The sequence below is a fragment of the Pezoporus occidentalis genome, unplaced genomic scaffold (genome assembly GCF_034315485.1).
Source record: "Pezoporus occidentalis ecotype Australia unplaced genomic scaffold, CSIRO_AGI_Poc_V1 ctg400, whole genome shotgun sequence".
Taxonomy (NCBI): Eukaryota; Metazoa; Chordata; class Aves; order Psittaciformes; family Psittacidae; genus Pezoporus; species Pezoporus occidentalis.
The window spans coordinates 103,268-121,596 of NW_026915726.1; the positions used below are offsets into that span (position 1 = coordinate 103,268).

Consider the following 18,329-nt stretch of genomic DNA (forward strand, 5'->3'; position numbering starts at 1 on the left):
CACATTTTCTCATTTTGTAGATTTATGTATTGCCTTATTATTATTATTATTTAAATATTGTTTGGCTTTATTTTAGAGCAAATTCTGTTGGAATTCAGCATTTTGTTGCATTCAGATTTCTTCTTTACACCAGAATAGGTTTTTCTAACTTCTATGAGCAGCTGCAATGTGCAGTCTTCTTTTACAAAGGGTCTGACCAATGTCCTCTGGAAGATCTTCCATTGCATTTCTGCCTAGATGTTTGCAGGATGTTTCTGCCCTACACCAACGTGTCAGGAATGTGTCAGGACATCAAAATTAATCACGCTGATTGTGTGACATATTGGCATCAGCTGTCACTGGTAGACTGTATTAATACACCAGGCTGTGAACTGGGGCAGCTGGAGAGCAGGTCAACTTTCCCTTCTGTTAGCCCTGTGTTTGTAGCTGTGATTTCTAAGACAGGAGCAAAATAAAGAACTGAAGCAATAATGTCTTAAATTGCAGCGTTGAAGCTTGTGAGAACCTGCTTGTCAGGACCCCAGGAGCTAAGTTCGTTTTCAGAGGATGCTGAGGTCATGTTTTGTTCTTCTGTTAACTTCTTGCTTTTTAAAAACTTTATAAATATTTTTGAAAATGAGAGACAGGGCTAAAAGAGATGGTGAGAAGTTACCAGTTGTGTGGTCCATCCCTTTCCCTCATGGAATCACTGATGTCTAAACTGAGTCTAAGATTTTTTTTTATTTTTTTAATTGTTGTTGCTTTTTTAATATTATGTCAGTTTCCTCCTTAAAATCTCCTTAAATTAGATTTTGTTAAAATCATGGACTGTGAGAGTAAGACAGTCACAGAAGTTTCCATCTTATAAAGTCTTTATATACTCTGTAAACTTCTTGTAATGTTCAACACATCACTTGCAGATCAGGTACAAAGCTGAAAGCTATGCCTTATGCACATGCACAGCCAACCAGGCAGCAATTCCCCTTGTGTCCTAAATGAATGAATTTCTTAGCTATCTTTTTTCCCTCTACTTTATTGAGAGTTTGTCATTTGTATCAGGGCAATCAAAACTACGAATCCTCCTCACCAGAAGGGTGTGTAAGGAGATGCTAAAGGCTTGTACTTTCTCAAACTCCACCTGGTGATGACAGCCAATTTAGATGCTTGTGATAATTTTCTCAGCTATGTCTTGTGTATTTTGATCAGTGCTTGATGCAGTTAATACCAGTTTGACATTTGAAATATCAGTTGGAATGAATGTTCCCTTAAAATGAATACATACAATTTCTTCTCTTCTTGGCTTCATTGCAGGCTGTCTTCATACACCCTCACCCTGCAATAGTGTTCTTTTAGGTAAACCTAAATTGTTACGACAAGAAAAGTCCTGGGTTTTCTTTGAAAGAAATATTTTAAGTATGAAAATGCAGTGATGGCAATAATAGTGCTAGTTCACTGAAATGCTTGATACTGGTCTGGTTCATACCTCTTGTTAAAACTCAGAGACATTTAATTGGATATAGTTGTCAGAACACTGGCAGAAGGGAGGGTTATACCGAGTTTCTGGTTGGGCAGGAAAAATCCAGGGCCATCCCTAGCTATCTGTTGGTCAGAAATTTCAAATACATTTCAGTAGAGCATACTGGCTTAGTAAGAATGGTGGCACTGTTAAATACAGTTAAGAAATTAAGGTTGGATTGCTTTTTATCATTGCATGCCTAGAATTTCTTCAGATTAATAAGCAGTCATGCACCTATGGAAAGGGAAATAGATTCTTCAAACTATATCTGATTAATATCTGCAAAAATCATAATTAAAGTGAGTATTGTTTTACTTGCTATCCTTTGTCTTCAGCATGTCACCACAGTTCAAAAAGAAGTTGTCAGTCCACACCCAATATGCTCAGAGGTGATTTTTCTCCTCTAATTTTCAATAGACTGTGAGCTTTCCTTAATAACACGTAAATATTCACCATCATAGCAGAGATAAAACCAGCTGATGCCCCAGGGCAGTCATGCAGCTTCACAGCAACAACAAACCAAATAAAATGGCTTGCACATATAATATATCTTCAGAGTGCCACCAGATTTATTCAGGGATTGATTAGTCAAAATGAAAGATGAGAAGTTATAGTATAGCCTGGGATCTGACTGCATTCCCTGTGGTGGAGAGCTGGCATACACCCAGTCGTCAGGGTCCCTGTCTCACACATGGTCTGATGTTGGACATGTAGTGGTGCTTCTTTGGACCAGTCTGTGTGCATAGACTTTTTATTCTGAGGGGTGCCTGCCTTATGGAGTGTCAAGAAAGCCTGCAGGGCTGTAGCAGCCGCAGATAAAGTCTGATGTGAGTGCTGACTAGAAAAGAAAATCAAATGAATAGCTAACGTTAATTTTTCAAAATCAACTAGTAAGAGCTGGCTTTTATCTTTGTGCTGGCGCGTGTGTTATGGGAGGCAGGTTCATGCTCATTAGATAATCACTGTGTTTTATTTCAAATTCACAACAGAAAACATCTGTTCACAAATGTAAGACTTTCCAAAGAGGCTGCTGCAAGTCTAGTTGGCATTTCACCTGAGAAGAAGCAGATGCCATTTTGTTTTCAAATATAGCTTGGTCTGGATAAGAGCACTATAGACCTGCCCCTTCTTATGAACTTTTGGTTTTCTGGTATTGGTCCAGTGTAAGTATAAGACCTTCATACAGTTCATGCACTGTCTTGAAACTGTTGTGAGAATGAGGCTGCAATTTAGCAATGAGCTGTTTGTTAAATCATGAAGGTTCTTGGTGTGGCCAGGAGAAGGAGGGCTACTGTGCTCTATTTCTGAAGCACCTCTTGTAAGACAAGATGTTAAGGGTCAGCTGCCTAAAAATGCTCATAAAAATCTGTAACTGAAAGCCTCAGCTATGTAGTGTCTTGTATGGAAATAATATTTTTTCTGAATTAGCCTTTACAAATTCTTGCATGTGGGATATTTTGTTTTGTTGTAGGGAACTAGCAGAGTGAGTGACACAAGTTTTAAAACAGCCCAGCTCTTTTCACAGCCTTTACTACTGCTTCTACAGTTGCTGGTCCTGTGAGGGCTTTGTTAGTGATTGAATTGGTGGGGAGAGAAGTACAGCATGGAGAACTTAACTGGAAGCTGGAACATTTAATTTTTACAGGCCAGGACATCGGCATGTTAATCAGACCTTGATTCATTGTAGTCTAGTGCAGCAAACCCAACGCATGTTTAACTCTACTCAAATTCCACCTTCCTGCAGACTTTCTCCATGTGTCTGAGGCCACAGGCACTAATACAAGGATAGAAAAGCACCATCTATCCAATCCAGTTAATATAAATCAGAAAAATTTAACTGGACATAAGCTGACCATAATAGACAGGTCCGTGGATAGATGTTTCTGCAAAGTCATTAGCAGTAAAATATTTAAGTGCTCATATTTAAACACATGCTGATATATTGTACTGGCAATTAAACCAGGTATAAACCTGTGTGCAGCTGTCTGGATGCAGTAAGCTCCACCTGAATTTTACTGAAAAATAATTATTTCCTTATAATTCTGTTTTCTTAGACTTAGCACTTACACAGGTGCTGTATGGGAGGATTAATAGTGGCTGAATAGTTTGTAGAGCCAAAATCAGCCCAGGGAGTGATGAGGGTTGGCCCAGCTGGGAGTGACCCATGTTTGAAACCAGGAAGGTGTGCTTTAGGTGTTTGCATAAACGAGTAGTGTCAAATTGAAAATATGACCTTTAAACTTGGGGGAAAATGGCTTTCTATTTAAAACATTGCATGAACTGTCTAAATACTTGGTTAATTTTGAGGTCATGTCACGTAGTACATATTCATGGCCAGTTAATTTGGGAAGGGGACAAAAAAGATCAAACTCAAGGAAATCTAAATGTAAACTTGGGGCTTTATGCGGAGTTCTGGATCTTGCTGAATGGCTTTTAAGAAACATCTCTGAAATGTAGTGCAGTGAAATGTTTGCATATGCCTGTGCTTGGAGTGTTTTAATTAAAAAGGTGAAAGCTCTGTGTAAATAAACACTTGTGTTTAAAATGGGTTTTGTTGGTATGGCTTGGCCATGTGCATTTCATGGTCCACTGACACAATAAGGTTGTGCTTTCCAAAGAGCACACCGCCAGGAAAGTGACTGAAATCGGTTTATTCCTCAGGTTTGAACGATACAAATTGTGGCATGCCTAACCCCAGGGATGCACAGCTCAAGGGAATTCTGACCAACCACCTTTCGCCTGACCCCTGCAGGCTGGAGCTCAGTGGAACTGGCGTCTTGGCTGTTCACAAATGTGATAAATATTCATTTTATTAACTCCAAGCTGAAAGCCTTGATTTTTCTTTCCTTATCAAGACAGCATCGCTGAGCTACTTAGCTACAATATCATATTTATCTCAAAGCCATTTTTACTGTATTTGTGGAAACCATGTTTTGCCTGAAGCTGGTGCAAGGCTGTCTTCCTGTGATGGGCTGGCACTATGCTGTAGTGTCTCGCTGTGTTTTTTCTTACTGTGGTGTAGACAAGACACAGCTGTTTATGTCTGACATTTTTCTTCTAATTGAAAAATGTCCTGATCATTTCTGATAGTTGCCAACATGTGTTATTTTTCGCATGAACTTTTACAGTCACTGAAAGTTATCTATGAAGTAGTGGCTATGTGTAGTTCTTTCCTTTTTGCTGAATTGAATTAGATGCATTATCCACCCCATGATCTCCTTTGCAATACAAAACCAGAGTTACCGTAGTGATCAGGTTCCTGTTGGATATGACTCTTGTGTGTTATCATTCATTTTTTGTAATCTAGCAGTTTGTATTTTGGCTTCTGCAGTACCCTTAGCATTTATTTGGAAGCATTCAGCTCAGCTTTACTTGCTAAATTGATCAGATGCCTAGGACCTGCTTCAGTGAGTCCAGAGGAGGCCACAAGGATACTGCGAGGGCTGGAGCAGCTCTGCTCTGGAGCCAGGCTGAGGGAGCTGGGCTGGTTCAGCCTAGAGAAGGGAAGGCTCCTGAAGGGGAGACCTGAGAGCAGCTCCAGTGCCTAAAGGGGCTGCAGGAAACCTGGAGAGAGGCTTTGGACAAGGGGCTGTAGGGACAGCCAAGGGGAATGGTTTTAAACTGACAGAGGGGGTAGAGGTCTTAAGAAGAAGAGGGTGAGGCACTGGCACAGGTTGCCCAGAGAAGCTGTGGCTGCCCCATCCCTGGCAGTGTTCAAGCCCAGGTTGGACAGGGCTTGGAGCAAGCTGCTCTAGTGGAAGGTGTCCCTGCCCGTGGCAGGGGTTGGAACTGGATGAGCTTTAACGTCCCTTCCAACCCAAACCATTCTATAATTCTGTGAAAAAGAGAACTTGTGAATGATGCCTGCCTATTTCTGTAGTGAAAAGTGGGGGAGTCATGGGCTATGGATGTGAACAGTTGACATTTTGGTCAATGAGTTATGTGAACTCTTAAAAAAAATCAACAAAAAAACCCACTAAACACAAACCCAGAAACCCCCTCTGCAGCCAAATAAGCCCAACTCCATGCATCCCTAATGAGTCTCTCTAACTCACTTTCTTTGTTTGCCCTTAGACTGACATTATTGTCAAGCTCTAATGGAGAAGGGGAAATGGAACAGCTTTAAAATCACATGGTGCTGTCTGCTGTGTGACCTTTTTGCAGTTGATGGTTCAATTTATTTAGATGATAGAGAAAACATTGGGGCATGTGAAGTCTGTCTTCTTGACAGATGTGAGCTAACTGAAACTTTTTCCTCATCCTTTTCTTCTTTCCCATGTTCACAGTCAGCCTTTGGTTTTTATGAAGTGATCTATGTATTTTTCTTTGAGATTTAAATGCTTTCTGATCTTTTCAAGGTTTGCAGAACTGTACCTGGCTGTTGAGGGTATGGAAAGGCAGATAGTCTGATAGTTGTTGAGATATGCAGAGAGAGATGTTTGTGTTTTTGTGTCAAGTGATGCATGGCATATGAAAAAGCCTTGGTGTGAAGTCTGAGGGTTTGGTCAGGTCTGTGAGGTTATTTAGGAAAATACCATGAAATATGTCAAAAGGGGACGTATCCAGTAGTGGTGAGGCACAGTACCTGAAACCTGTTCAGAACTTCTCCTGAAATCATGATGAAATCCTTTAAGACTGCTGCTAAGGGTGTTTGTTACTGTTTGATATTCAGCATTCATTCATGTGAGACTCTGTTTCAGTATTCAATTACATCTGCCAGCAAATGAAAAATATTGTTTATTAAAAGAGACTTGTCTTAACTACAGCTTTTACTAGAAGGATGCTGAACATTTCCTTGTAGAGGTTTCGGCAGGCTGTAAACCAGGCTGTCAGTAGCTTGTGGCTGTAAGTTGAGGGATTTGGTTGCTTTGTGCCTACCCCTGGGAACAAGAAACTACAACTCCTGTGAAGTTAGATTGGTTGTTTCATTCCTGTGCTCTCCAAACCTAAGAAATCTTGGGAGTTGAAGACTATGTTCCCTGTCAGAGAGCTTTGAAATGCCAGCGTTTTGTGACACATCCTGAGAATGCTGGTATGCTTACTCCAAATTATTTTTGAATGACCCTGTTCTTTAACCCCCCTCCCCCTTTTTTTTTTCTTAATATTCCTCTTTGGATTCAATATCATCTTTGCCCTAAGAGCAAAAACTCCTCCTGAGCAATGTCAGAGCTGCATATCATGGGGTTTCATTATCAATAATGATATGTTAAATGAAAAGAGCATTAGTAGGATTTTTATTGAGTATCCTGTTGGAATAAGTAGCTTCTGTCATGCACTGCTGACTCATTTCAATTGGAATACCACAGTTCAGTAAAAGAAAAGAATTGAGTCATGAGTTTCTTATGTAAAGTGTGTCTGATACCATCTTCTGCAATAAAATTTTATGAGGGTGAAATGAATTAGAGAGCTGATTTAAAATGGACAGCTCTTTTCCTCTTGAATTGAGATGGCTCTTCAAGCTTACGAATCAAATAGGAGTTTTGGAAATAATTTCTATAGGTGAAGCTTATTGAAATAGAAACGTTTGTGCTTAGAGTTAGGTATTTTCTCCTGGGTTTTGCACTGCTGCCTCCTTTTTGGGCAGTCTGTTGGGTAAGCCCTACCTGATTCAGATAATCTTATCTGTGTTCACTCAAACCGTTAGTATAAACTTGAGAGCTAGGATGGTGATTTTCTAAATTCCTTAATTTTTTTTGTTTGTTTGTTTCTAAACCGAATTAGGATAACTTTCTCTGTGCTGCTGTTGGTAGAGATCGGTGCCAGCAGGAGCTTCCAGCACAGGAAAGCTAATGCACAGCTGTCGAGCAGTGACCTCTGTCATTCAGGCTATGCTTTTCAGGAAGAGTGTGAGGTGAACTGGGATCACCTGAAACCATACAAAGCGGTCTATGGCCTTGGGTAGTCTGAAACAGCAGGACAGAACTGATGAAAAAATGCCAACAGAAGTCCCCAGCATTCCCATGTAGTACTGTGCTGGTGAAATTGTCTTTGTCAGTGTGATCTTGCACTGTGAGGAGGCAGGTGGGACTAAGATATGAATGGTAATAGCAGAAGAGCATTTTCTTCTTGATACTTGAAATCTTATCAGGACCTTAAACCTTTGTTTAAAATAAAAAACACAGAACCAAACACTGTATTTGTAGATTTCTGTGTTAGATTTGTCTCTGTGGGCTGTTATGGAGAGTGCCTACTACTAAGAATTGTTACACAGCCTTGAACTAGTAATTTCTAGTATTAGTGCTCGTAGCAAAATGAAGTGTCCACGTTAGGCTGGGCTTTGCAGAAACAATCAGAGCCTGTGCTGTCACAGTCTGGCCTGGGCCACTTCTCTGGGTCAATTTCTTGTGACCAAGAAGCTGCAGAGATGGAGCCCCATGGCCAGCACTTTGAGCAGGATGTGCCTGCTGCTGTAGAAGGTGTCTGTGGTTTGCACCGAGGTGCCACCAGGCACAGCAGTGGTACCACTTGCCTAATGCAGGCCTTCACTAAGGGTGCTGTAGCAGTTTCATGGTTTAAACACACCCCCATGTGTATGGGAAATCCAGGTGACAGATCTCGCTGTTGTCCTACATTTACAAGCAGTGCCTTACTCTGGATTAACCAAACAATTATCTAGTGGTTTTCTGTCTGCTGCAGGAGGTTCAGATCCTGTCAGTGAGCTTCTGTGCTCTCTTTGGGCCCAAGAGTAGTTTTGGCAGGAAGGGGATTACCTGGGAGGAGTGAGGAGGGCTGCAAAGGAGAGAAGCTTGCCTTGGGGCCTACCTGAAGGCTGCAAATAGTGCAGGAGGTGTCAAAAGTGAAGGGGGACCTGGCTTTGCATTACGGAAGCAATGAGGGTTTGGAGAAGTTGGTTTTAATTCTTTTGTTTCCGTTCTCCTTGGTATTGTTCCTCTCCCCGATCTTCCTGATCCTTCTGTTACAAAGCAGAGATTTCTCTCTTGGCATCAGCATGCATCTTCCAGCACTTCCAGGGAGTTTTGGGTAAGGCTTTTAATGAGGAATTTGGAGCTCAGCTGTCTTTGTGCATTACCAGGACGTTTTCCTGAATTGAGCTCATGCCACTGTGTGTGTGGCTCCTGTCAGGTTTGGCAGGACATGTACAGCCCTGGGATGTGGCAGGATCCCAGTGTTCTCTAGTACGAGCTGCTTGAGCCCGTGGGTTGACCAGAGCCACAGAAGTAAAGCTGCCACAAAGCCACAGCAGGCAATGAATGTGACCAGGACTAGGCTGCAATTGTTGAGTTTAAAAATGAAGCTTCTGTGTTAGAGTTTCTCCTTGGTTCCTCTTCCCCTACCCCCACCTTTTTGAGTTCGTTCTAGTTTGGTTTTAATTTTTTTTTTTTTTTTTTTTTTTTGAGTGGTGTTTGGAAGTACTTTTTTTTCTCCCTCACTTTCCCATCTCCTTTCCTGCAGCTCCTGGAGCAGCTCAGTCCCTCCAGGGCAGAGGGGGAGCTAGCTGCCATTATCCATTACCAACTGCTGCCCTGCCCTGGGGAGTTTGGTCCTTACTGGTAATTAAAAACAGTTAATAGTTCCCCCACTAGTGTAAATTATTGCAGAGATAATGACTGACCCTTCCAATATTCTGTCCAGAGGAAGTGGAATTTCAGCAAAGTATTCACAGTTTCACAAAGTGGTTTGTTTTTTTTTTTTTCCCCTAATACTTTGCTGCTCTTGTCAGTCTCCAGGAGTTCAGAAATCTAGTCTAAGAACCTTGCCTCTTGTTCCTCTAAGGAAAGAGGCTTTCATTTCCAGTAGTGTCCATCCTGCTAGGCAGCCTGGGGACTTTGATATGCATTGTTCTGGTGAGCCTTGTCCTATCTGTTTAGAATTGCATTTATCTTTGTTTAGTAGGACTCATAAATGATCACATTTCCTCCAGGAATTTGAGTGTTGATGTTAATGTAGTCTCAGAAGACAATTGTGCTACATGCTTTCCATGTTAAAAAAAAAAGGGGGGGTTTTAAAAATGTGGCATATACACACACATTGAAAGAGAGTGCTTGTAAAGTAGACCAACATAGAACTGATTAGTTTCACCTCTGTGTTTTTTAATAAATACTGAAGTAACTCCTGTATAAAATAGGGGTACAAATTATTCTGCCCCACATGGGGTTTGTAGTTTCCTGAGATCTGTAAGAGAGGAATGAGAAATGCCGGTTATCATTGCTGAATTTCCTCTTACCATGCAGACACAGTGTTTTGCTGATACGCCGGGAAGTGTGTACCAGCTCTCAACATGTTTTCAGTTTTTCAAGGGTCGTTCAAAAATGTTCAGAAACTACTGACACCAGAAGGATCTGTCATTGTCATGACAGTGCTTTCTATGTTTTTGTTTCAAGCCTGTGCAAAGAGGCTACTGAAATATTAATAGCTTTGTGAGACATAACATTGTAGTCTAGGTATTCTTTCTAGGTTCCCAAAACACATGTGATGCATGTCTTTCATACATTTTAATACAAAGTGGCTGGTTGAGTGGTCTGTGTTCTCCCAGAGGAACCAAAACTCACTTAATGGATCAAGAAAATACAGGGCTATAAGGCAGTTTACTATTTAGGGTATTGCAAAGGAGGGTGATTTAAAATGTTTTAGTGGCTTGAAAAAAAAAAAACACAAAAAAACCCCAACAAAAAATAACACCCAAAGAAGTGGTTGAAAGGCTTGAAATGACTGACTTAATGTGACAACTGTCCTTGTCGTTTGTTGGGTCTATCGCAGAGGCTGTCATGCACAGTTAATGTGTTTTGCTGAGCTCAGTGGTACCTGTTTGTGGGACTCACTTTGAAATTAAGAGTGAGAGATGGTTTATTTAAGAGACAGCATTTAAAGAATGAGTTTCTGATGAAGCAAATTAGGTGTTAAACACTTCACAGGTGAGCCATTTACTTATGTAATTATCATTTACATTATAATAAATGTTTCTCCAGGGAGTTTAGCCAATCATGAAATGCAGTTAATTTTCAAATGCTCTTCAGCAACAGTTGACACTCCAGGGACTGAAATCCCTAGTCAGAGTGTGCATTTTTAAACTCTCCTGCTAAAGGTAAGCCGTTTCAGCTTAGTTAATTTTGCAGTTGTTAAATTCCAGGGATTTTCTTAAGTGTTTCTTGCATGTCTGTCACTACAAGTTTGGAATGCTGGGCTTGATACCCAGGTTGTGTAGGCCTGCTATCTCCGCTTAGTTTCCAGAGCACTGAAGGGGTTCATGATGCTGTTTTTCAAATGAAGGCCAGGACTGCAGCTATGCAGCCTCAACACAAGAGGTGCATGGACCTGCTTGAGTGAGTCCAGAGGAAGCCACAAAGATGCTCCAAGGGCCTGGAGCACCTCTGCTATGGAGAGCTGGGCTTGTTCAGCCTGCAGAAGAGAAGGCTCCAGGGAGAACTTAGAGCAGCTCCCAGTGCCTAAATGGACTATAAGAAACTTGGAGAAGGGCTTTGGACAAGGGCCTGTAGGGACATAACATAGGGGAATGGTTTTAACCTGCCAGAGGGGAGATTAAGACAGGCTGGAGGGGCCTTGGAGCAACCTGATCTAGGGCAAGGTGTCCCTGCCTATGGCCAGGGTTTGGAACTGCATGAGCAGTTGTTGGTCCCTTCCAACACAAACCAGCCCAGGATTTTATGAAGACTCACTTCATACAAGATGGCAGAGTTTAAATGCTCTTGGTTTCTCTGATTGCTACTGATACTGGCTGGGGCATGTAGTCAGCTGTTTTGCAGTTTGAATGGTTTAATTTTATTGTGGCATTCAGTTTTCAGATGAACTGCTTCTGTGGTTGGAGTAGGGATCTCCAGTTGAATGGAGACAGCCTTTTAAAGGTGGAAAGTAATAAAGTGATGTTATTAGCCCTCACCCATCCCAAACAGACCTATTCCTGTATACCATCTCCATTTTTTCAGATATTAAGCCTTGGACCTCAGTGCAGATCCTGTTTTCCAGCCACACTGGTGGCAGAGGACAGATGGGCTGGGGTTGAACAGGGCTTACAGCAGCTGCAGAGGCTCTCCGGTCCCCAGTGATTGCAGAGCAGCAGCAGTGGAATCTGCGTGTCTCGCCTGTTTGGAGGTTGAAGAGGAGGAAGAGCTTTTATCCTTTCATGCTTGCAAAATCCAGTGTAGGAGGTCTCTTGCCAGTGATATTCACCTTCATGGCAAGCAAAAAAAAAAACAAAACACTTGGGTCAAGTTTGTGTGTTTTCCTGTGGCTTTTTCTTCAGCTAGGGTAAGGAGGAAAAGAAGCTTTATTTACAGATGTTGCTTTCGGAATGCATCCAGCATGATAGTATTATCTGTAAGCACATCTTTGAGGATCAGACATCTTTCCATTCATTTAGATACAATAGAAAAATTGTCTGATATGAGAAGGAATACTTGACAAATTCCTGTGCTCTGTTTTCTTGCCTTGGACTACATATGCAGTTCAAAATTAGTACACATCTGCTGTTTTATCATCCTGCTGCTTCCAGCACAATACTGGCACTTTGATTTTGACCAGCAGATTTTGTTACTTGCTGTTTAAGCTGACCTCTAAATGTAAGAAATCAGAACTGTTGTGTTCTTTATAAATACAGGACAGCTAGTGGTTTTGGGGCAGCAAGGGTTTTGTAAGCACCTGTGTTTTGTAACACAGATGACAGTCAGATCATTATGTTGATCTAAACCTTTTTGTAATCCTCTATGATCTGGGTTTAGAGACTGTTATTAGTGTCACAAATAAAAGCCTATGACTTTTTTAGTTGTTGGGGTAAAAGAAGACACATACTTTCAGAGAATTGCATATTAAAACTAAAACAACGTAAACATGCAGTAGTTTGAGGATAGTTATCCCACTTTTCAAGACTGAGTCCTGAACTCACAAGAATGCAAGAGACGAACTTTGATTAAAATTAATTTCATAGTCAACCATGTCGTGAAGAATATAAGTTAAACCAGGAGCACAAAGCATGTCTTTAAAATTCTTTCTCAAGAATGTAAAGCTTTAAACATGGCTGCAAGGAAGTGTATCTTGTTAGGGTTTTTAAAACTGAACATATAGGAAGGAAACCCCTTTTTACCCAGATAGGTCTCGGATTTAGAAATGGTTAGAGTGGTACTTAAGAGTTCCGTTTTCTCACAAACTATTTTCTAAGCTCATGAAAAGCTTCTTCAAAATAATGCTGATAGATCAGATATCCTGATTTCAGCTGTTGCTAGCATTCATATTTGTGTTAACTAGCCTGGTAACTGGTATGTTCCCACCCCAGACAATCAGCAGCTTCCCCTATTGAGCACAAAAACAAAGGAGGGTGTAAGAAGGACAGCAGGCATCCCTGTGACGGATGCAGCTCTGCTTGGCCTGAACCCTGCAGGGGTCAGTTGGATATTGCTTCTGACCAGCATCCTGTCCTGTTCCTAATTTCTTGCTGTTGGATTTCTGTCTGCAGTTACCTGAAGGAATTCCGCACAGAGCAGTGCCCTCTTTTTGTGCAGCACAAGTGCACTCAGCACCGGCCCTACACTTGCTTCCACTGGCACTTTGTCAACCAGCGTCGTCGCAGATCTATCCGCCGCCGGGATGGTACATTTAACTACAGCCCTGACATTTACTGTACCAAGTATGATGAGACCACAGGAATCTGCCCAGAAGGAGATGAGTAAGTAAAGACTGCACCCTGCTTTTTAGGCACTAGGCTTTTGGTATCGGTCCAGGTGATAATTCCAGCCAGTTCTCGTAGAGATGAGGTAAGTCAGCAGTAAAGCAGCTTTGTAACCAACATAACATGAAAACAGATGTGAATTCTGTAATAGCAACCCGTGCGCTCCAGGCCTGCTGCAGAGGTGGTACTAAGGGTGACTTAGATGGGAATTCAGCTTATTCATCATTCACTGTCCCTGACATTCTCATCGAAGTTGAAGTGGGAAAAAGGGATTGGTGATGAGTGGGCTCAGAAAGACTCTGTTCCTGTAAGTCCCTGGCTGTCAAATGATCACTCTTGGTCACTAGCAGGGTAGTTTAGTTTTTCACAGGTTGAAGAAAGAGGAGGAGCTTTGTTTTCTAGCCTGCCTCCTGAATTATCTATCCCCTTACTTTTTAAATAAAATCATATATGTCAGTAGTAAACTGAACTTTTAAGAAGCTAGTTAGGGAAATTACAGGTACCCAGAATAAGGCAATATGAGAAAGAGTTTGTTTTATTGTGTCTTCTCTCCCCATGACTGCAGGAAGTTTAGCTGGAGCAGACATGCAAGGATTTCTGCTATGCATGTGGTACAGTCCAGCAATTAAAGGGTTAACTCAGTAATATAACTTTAGACATGTAACAGATATGGAAGAATAAATAGTGTAGCCAAACTGGCCAAATATAGAGAATGTTTTATATAGAGATGCTATAGAAAGATGGAATTTCAGTTCCCTTTCATGGTGCCAATATAAACATACAGAAAAATGCTATTTGTCAGGAAAACAATGTTTTTTTTTTACCTCATTAAGTAAAGGTCTTGTGACTCCAACAGAATGGAATAATCACCCAGCCTGATGCTTCGGTTTCAATACTTTCTTCTCAATACTTTCTTCTTCATTATAAGAGAGCTGGAAGGGACTGGAAATAGGATATTTGAGGACTTTGGCTTCTAGATTACTGGTTCATATCTGTCTGAAACTCAGTGAATGAAAACTGTTGCCATCTCAGAACTTTTTGCTGTCCTTCATTTAATTTCTCAGTGTAGCTTGTTCTGCCTAAGAGGGGAAGCAAAACAGAAGCTAAAACAGTAGTGTTGTAATTCTTCCTTGTACCATGCTCTGCATAAAGGATACATTTGGCTATATATAGCCTGTTGCAGCCCTGTAGGACTGCATTAGCAGGAAACAGTAACAGCACAAAGTCTAGGTGGGCTGCTGAGGAAATGGTATGTGCCATGTGCACATTTGCTCTCCTGAGACCTCACTTGGAGCATTGTGTACAGTTCTGGTGTCCTCAACATAAAAAGGACATGGAACTGTTGGAACAAGTCCAGAGGAGGCCACGAGATTGATCAGGGGGCTGGAGCACCTCTCATATGAAGACAGGCTGAGAAAGTTGGGGCTGTTCAGCCTGAAGAAGAGAAGCTGCGTGGAGACCTTAGAGCAGCCTTCCAGTATCTGAAGGGGGGCTATATGGATGCTGGGGAGGGACTGTTCTTTGGGGGCTGTAGTGATAGGACAAGGGGTAATGAGTTAAAACTTAAACAGGGGAAGTTTAGATTGGATGTAAGGAGGAAGCTCTTTACTGTAAGGGTGGTGAGGCACTGGAATGGGTTGCCCAAGGAAGGTTGTGAATGCTCCATCCCTGGCGGTGTTCAAGGCCAGGTTGGACGGAGTCTTGGGTGACATGGTTTAGTGTGAAGTGTCCCTGCCCATGGGAGGGGGGGTTAGAACTAGATGATCTTAAGGTCCTTTCCAGCCCTAACTATTCTATGATTCTATGTGAAGTCCCTTCAGTCACAGCTAGTATATTGGAACACCTTGACAATGTCCATGCTCTTTTCCATACCCCTGACAGGCATTAGACTAGAATAAGAAACTGCTGCTGTCTTAGTAATCCAGTTGTCTTTTTAGGAGGGGAAACCATTATACACCATGTAATGACAGGTTTAGTGGTTCTGTGTAGTGCTGGAAGACGCAGCATAAGAGAAAGGGCAGAGATAGCAAAGGTGGTGTTAACTGTAGCATCTTGTAGCAGCAATAAGTCTTGTGGGAGTGTTCAGTCCATTACCCATGTGACCAGACTTCATCTGTTCTTTCCCTCCTTCTGTACTTCAGATGTCCCTTCTTGCATAGAACTACTGGAGACACGGAGAGGAGGTATCACTTGCGCTACTACAAAACTGGAATCTGCATTCATGAGACAGACTCCAAGGGAAACTGCACGAAGAACGGAGTCCACTGTGCGTTTGCTCATGGGCCCCATGACTTGCGCTCTCCGGTATATGACATCAGGTTAGTAGAGGTTGGGGATCTGCATGAAAAAAGTAACTTCTGTACCCCAATGAAAAGTCAGATGATCAAAGGACAGTACTGCTTCAGCATGAAATGCTTAGTGTTGGAGTGATGATGATATATCCCTTCCTACTAAGGCAAATCTACAAAATCTCCAGGGAGGATGTTCAAAATGGGGGAAGGGAGCATACTGTAAACTACTTGTGTTGTGGCTTGGAGTCTGATGGGAGGGGTCAAAATAATACATCTGGAATGAAGAATGTCTGTTGCAGTTGTTTTTTGAAGATATTCTGGCAGAAATGCATGAATGAAATGCATCCACTTAGGAATTACGATGCTCCAGTAATCAGTTTTTATACACATTTACCTGTCTTGTCATCTGCTCTGTCTGTGTGTTCATTTAACTCTCTCCACAAAGGGAGCTTCAGGCGATGGAGGCTTTGCAGAATGGTCAGACCACATCTGAAGGCAGCATAGAGGGTCAATCTGCAGTTGCTGCTAGCCATGCTATGATAGAGAAGATCCTCAGTGAGGAACCAAGGTGGCAAGGTGCGTGTTGCTTGGGGTCTGTGGGGCTGGGAAAGTCTGGTGTTTGTGGAGTGCCCACTCCTGTAAAAAGCTCTGTATAGTAAATACAGATTCTGGTCGTCGTTCAATTAACTGGTTGCTTCTTTTGTAGATACAACATATGTCTTGGGAAATTACAAGACAGAGCAATGTAAGAAACCCCCCCGACTCTGTCGCCAGGGTTATGCCTGTCCCTACTACCACAATAGCAAAGACAGAAGAAGAAGCCCAAGAAAACACAAATACAGGTAATGTGTTCCTGGATATTCTGTTTTCTAGCTGAGTGGTGAGGGGTAGTAGAAATATGTAATGAAAAATCTAGGATTTTGTTTACTAGGTAGTTTTGTAGTGTGTCTCCAAGGCCTGTACAGAGAGATGGGATGGACTGCTTCTGCCTGGGAGAAGGATAGCAAACTAAACAAGGAGTTTTCCTGTATATAGGAACCAGTCTCTAGTAAATGACTTGCAAATCATGTTACAAGTCTGATTTTTATAGCAAACAGAACCTGTGTCTGGCTTCCCCTTACCATATAAACTCCTGCTTTTAGAAAGCAGTGTGGAGGAAAGGAAGCAACAGAAACTTTTGATCGCCGTCTAGAAACAAACACAGTCATGTTTTCATGGTAAAGGATGCGGAAGCTGCTTGTTGTGTGTGCCTGGTGATGGGGATCATGAGACATGGCATGACCAGTAGTGTAGCTGGACATGTATTCCTGACCAGCTGCTGAAGACTCTGCTTTGGAGGCAGCAGGGTTTTCTGTCAGCTCAGCTGTCGCTGGATTTTTTGGCATGCTGTGTCTGCCTGAGTGCATAGGGAGTTACAGGCCCTCATTTCCTCCAGCATAACATTGTGGTCTCAGTGAGGCTTTTCCATAACTCCGTTTTGAAAAGCATAAGAGCAAACCAGAAAGCCAGGCGTCTGTTGCTATCTGCTTCCCTCTGCTGTTGTTTGAGGGAATGGTTAAAGAGCAGGGGAAGTAGGTCATGTCAAAAACCAAGAACTTGGGGAAAAAGGACGGTTCCTGGCTGGAGGAAAGAAAATGGACTTGCCTTTTCCTCAGTGACCTGACTCAACCTCTTTGCCACGTGGCTGTAGTATAACCCTGGAAACATATCACTGTAAAGGTATTTAGTGTTTTAGGATTAGCCAATTAACTTGTTTGCTTTCTATGAACGTACAGTTCCAATACAGAAACCAGACCCAGCATCTCTGACACTCATCGCATCAGCTGCTAGTATTGTTATGTTGGTTCAGGTTGTATTTGTTTTCATATGGAGAGTTAAGCCATGTTTCTTTCATTGGAGAGTTGCAAGAAGGGAAATAAAATGCAGCAGGATGAGGACTGGGGAAGCAGCAGCCAGCCAAACTGTACAGCTGAGAGTGGGCAGCCAAACCTGCCTCCTATTTGAGAAATCCTAGAATGGTTTGGGTTGGAACGGACCTTAAAGCTCATCCAGTTCCATCCCCTGCCATGGGCAGGGACACCTTCCACTAGAGCAGCTTGCTCCAAGCCCCTGTGTCCAACCTGGCCTTGAACACTGCCAGGGATGGTGTGGCCAGAGCTTCTCCGGGCACCCTGTGCCAGCGCCTCAGCACCCTCACAGGGAAGAACTTCCTAATGTCTCATCTCAGTCTCCTCTCTGTCAGTTTAAAGTCGTTCCCCTACGGGCCTTTGTCCAAAGTTCCTCTCCAGGTTTCTTGTAGCCCATTTAGGCACTGAGAGCCGCTCTGAGTTCTCTCCAGAGCCTTCTCTTCTCTAGGCTGAACCAGCCCAGTTCTCCCAGCCTGTCTGCAGAGCAGAGGTGCTCCAGCCCTCAGAGTATCCTTGTGACTTCCTCTGGACTCGCTCAAGCAGGTCCCATATACCTTTTATGTTGGGGTCCCAGAGCTGGGCACGGTGTTCCTTGTGGGGTCTCACCAGAGTAGAGAGGAAGAATTTCCTTCTTTGGCCTGCTCAAAGGAAGTAAATTTCAAAGCACATTTGACTTAATTAATTTCTCACCTAAATTACTTCATCACTGTATTTTTTCTAGGTTTTGTCTAGGCAATCTTGCAAGCGTTCAGAGGTGAAAAGCTTCATCTACAGCCTGTACGCTGTCATGGGCTCTCAGACCTTAGGCAAGCTGAAACACTGTCACGTTCTCTGAATCTGATGCATTCTCCTGCTACTTTTATTTACACAGGTCTTCACCATGTCCCAGTGTGAAACATGGAGATGAGTGGGGAGATCCCAGTAAGTGTGAAAATGGAGACTCATGCCAATACTGCCACACCCGCACAGAACAGCAGTTCCATCCAGAGGTACGGTAA

The 18,329-nt window shown here is 42.4% G+C and overlaps 1 protein-coding gene across 6 annotated transcripts in view; it reads left to right on the forward strand.

The window, feature by feature from the left end:
- UNK (unk zinc finger) overlaps positions 1 to 18,329 on the forward strand; it is a 49,788-nt gene that overhangs the window by 5,994 nt on the left and 25,465 nt on the right. For all 6 annotated transcript variants that reach the window (XM_062633742.1, XM_062633743.1, XM_062633745.1 and 3 more), the window contains exons 2-6: positions 12,921 to 13,130; positions 15,275 to 15,451; positions 15,870 to 16,000; positions 16,131 to 16,266; positions 18,203 to 18,320. In XM_062633742.1, the coding sequence (XP_062489726.1) occupies positions 12,921 to 13,130; positions 15,275 to 15,451; positions 15,870 to 16,000; positions 16,131 to 16,266; positions 18,203 to 18,320 (772 nt within the window). The remainder of the gene's footprint in view (positions 1 to 12,920; positions 13,131 to 15,274; positions 15,452 to 15,869; positions 16,001 to 16,130; positions 16,267 to 18,202; positions 18,321 to 18,329) is intronic.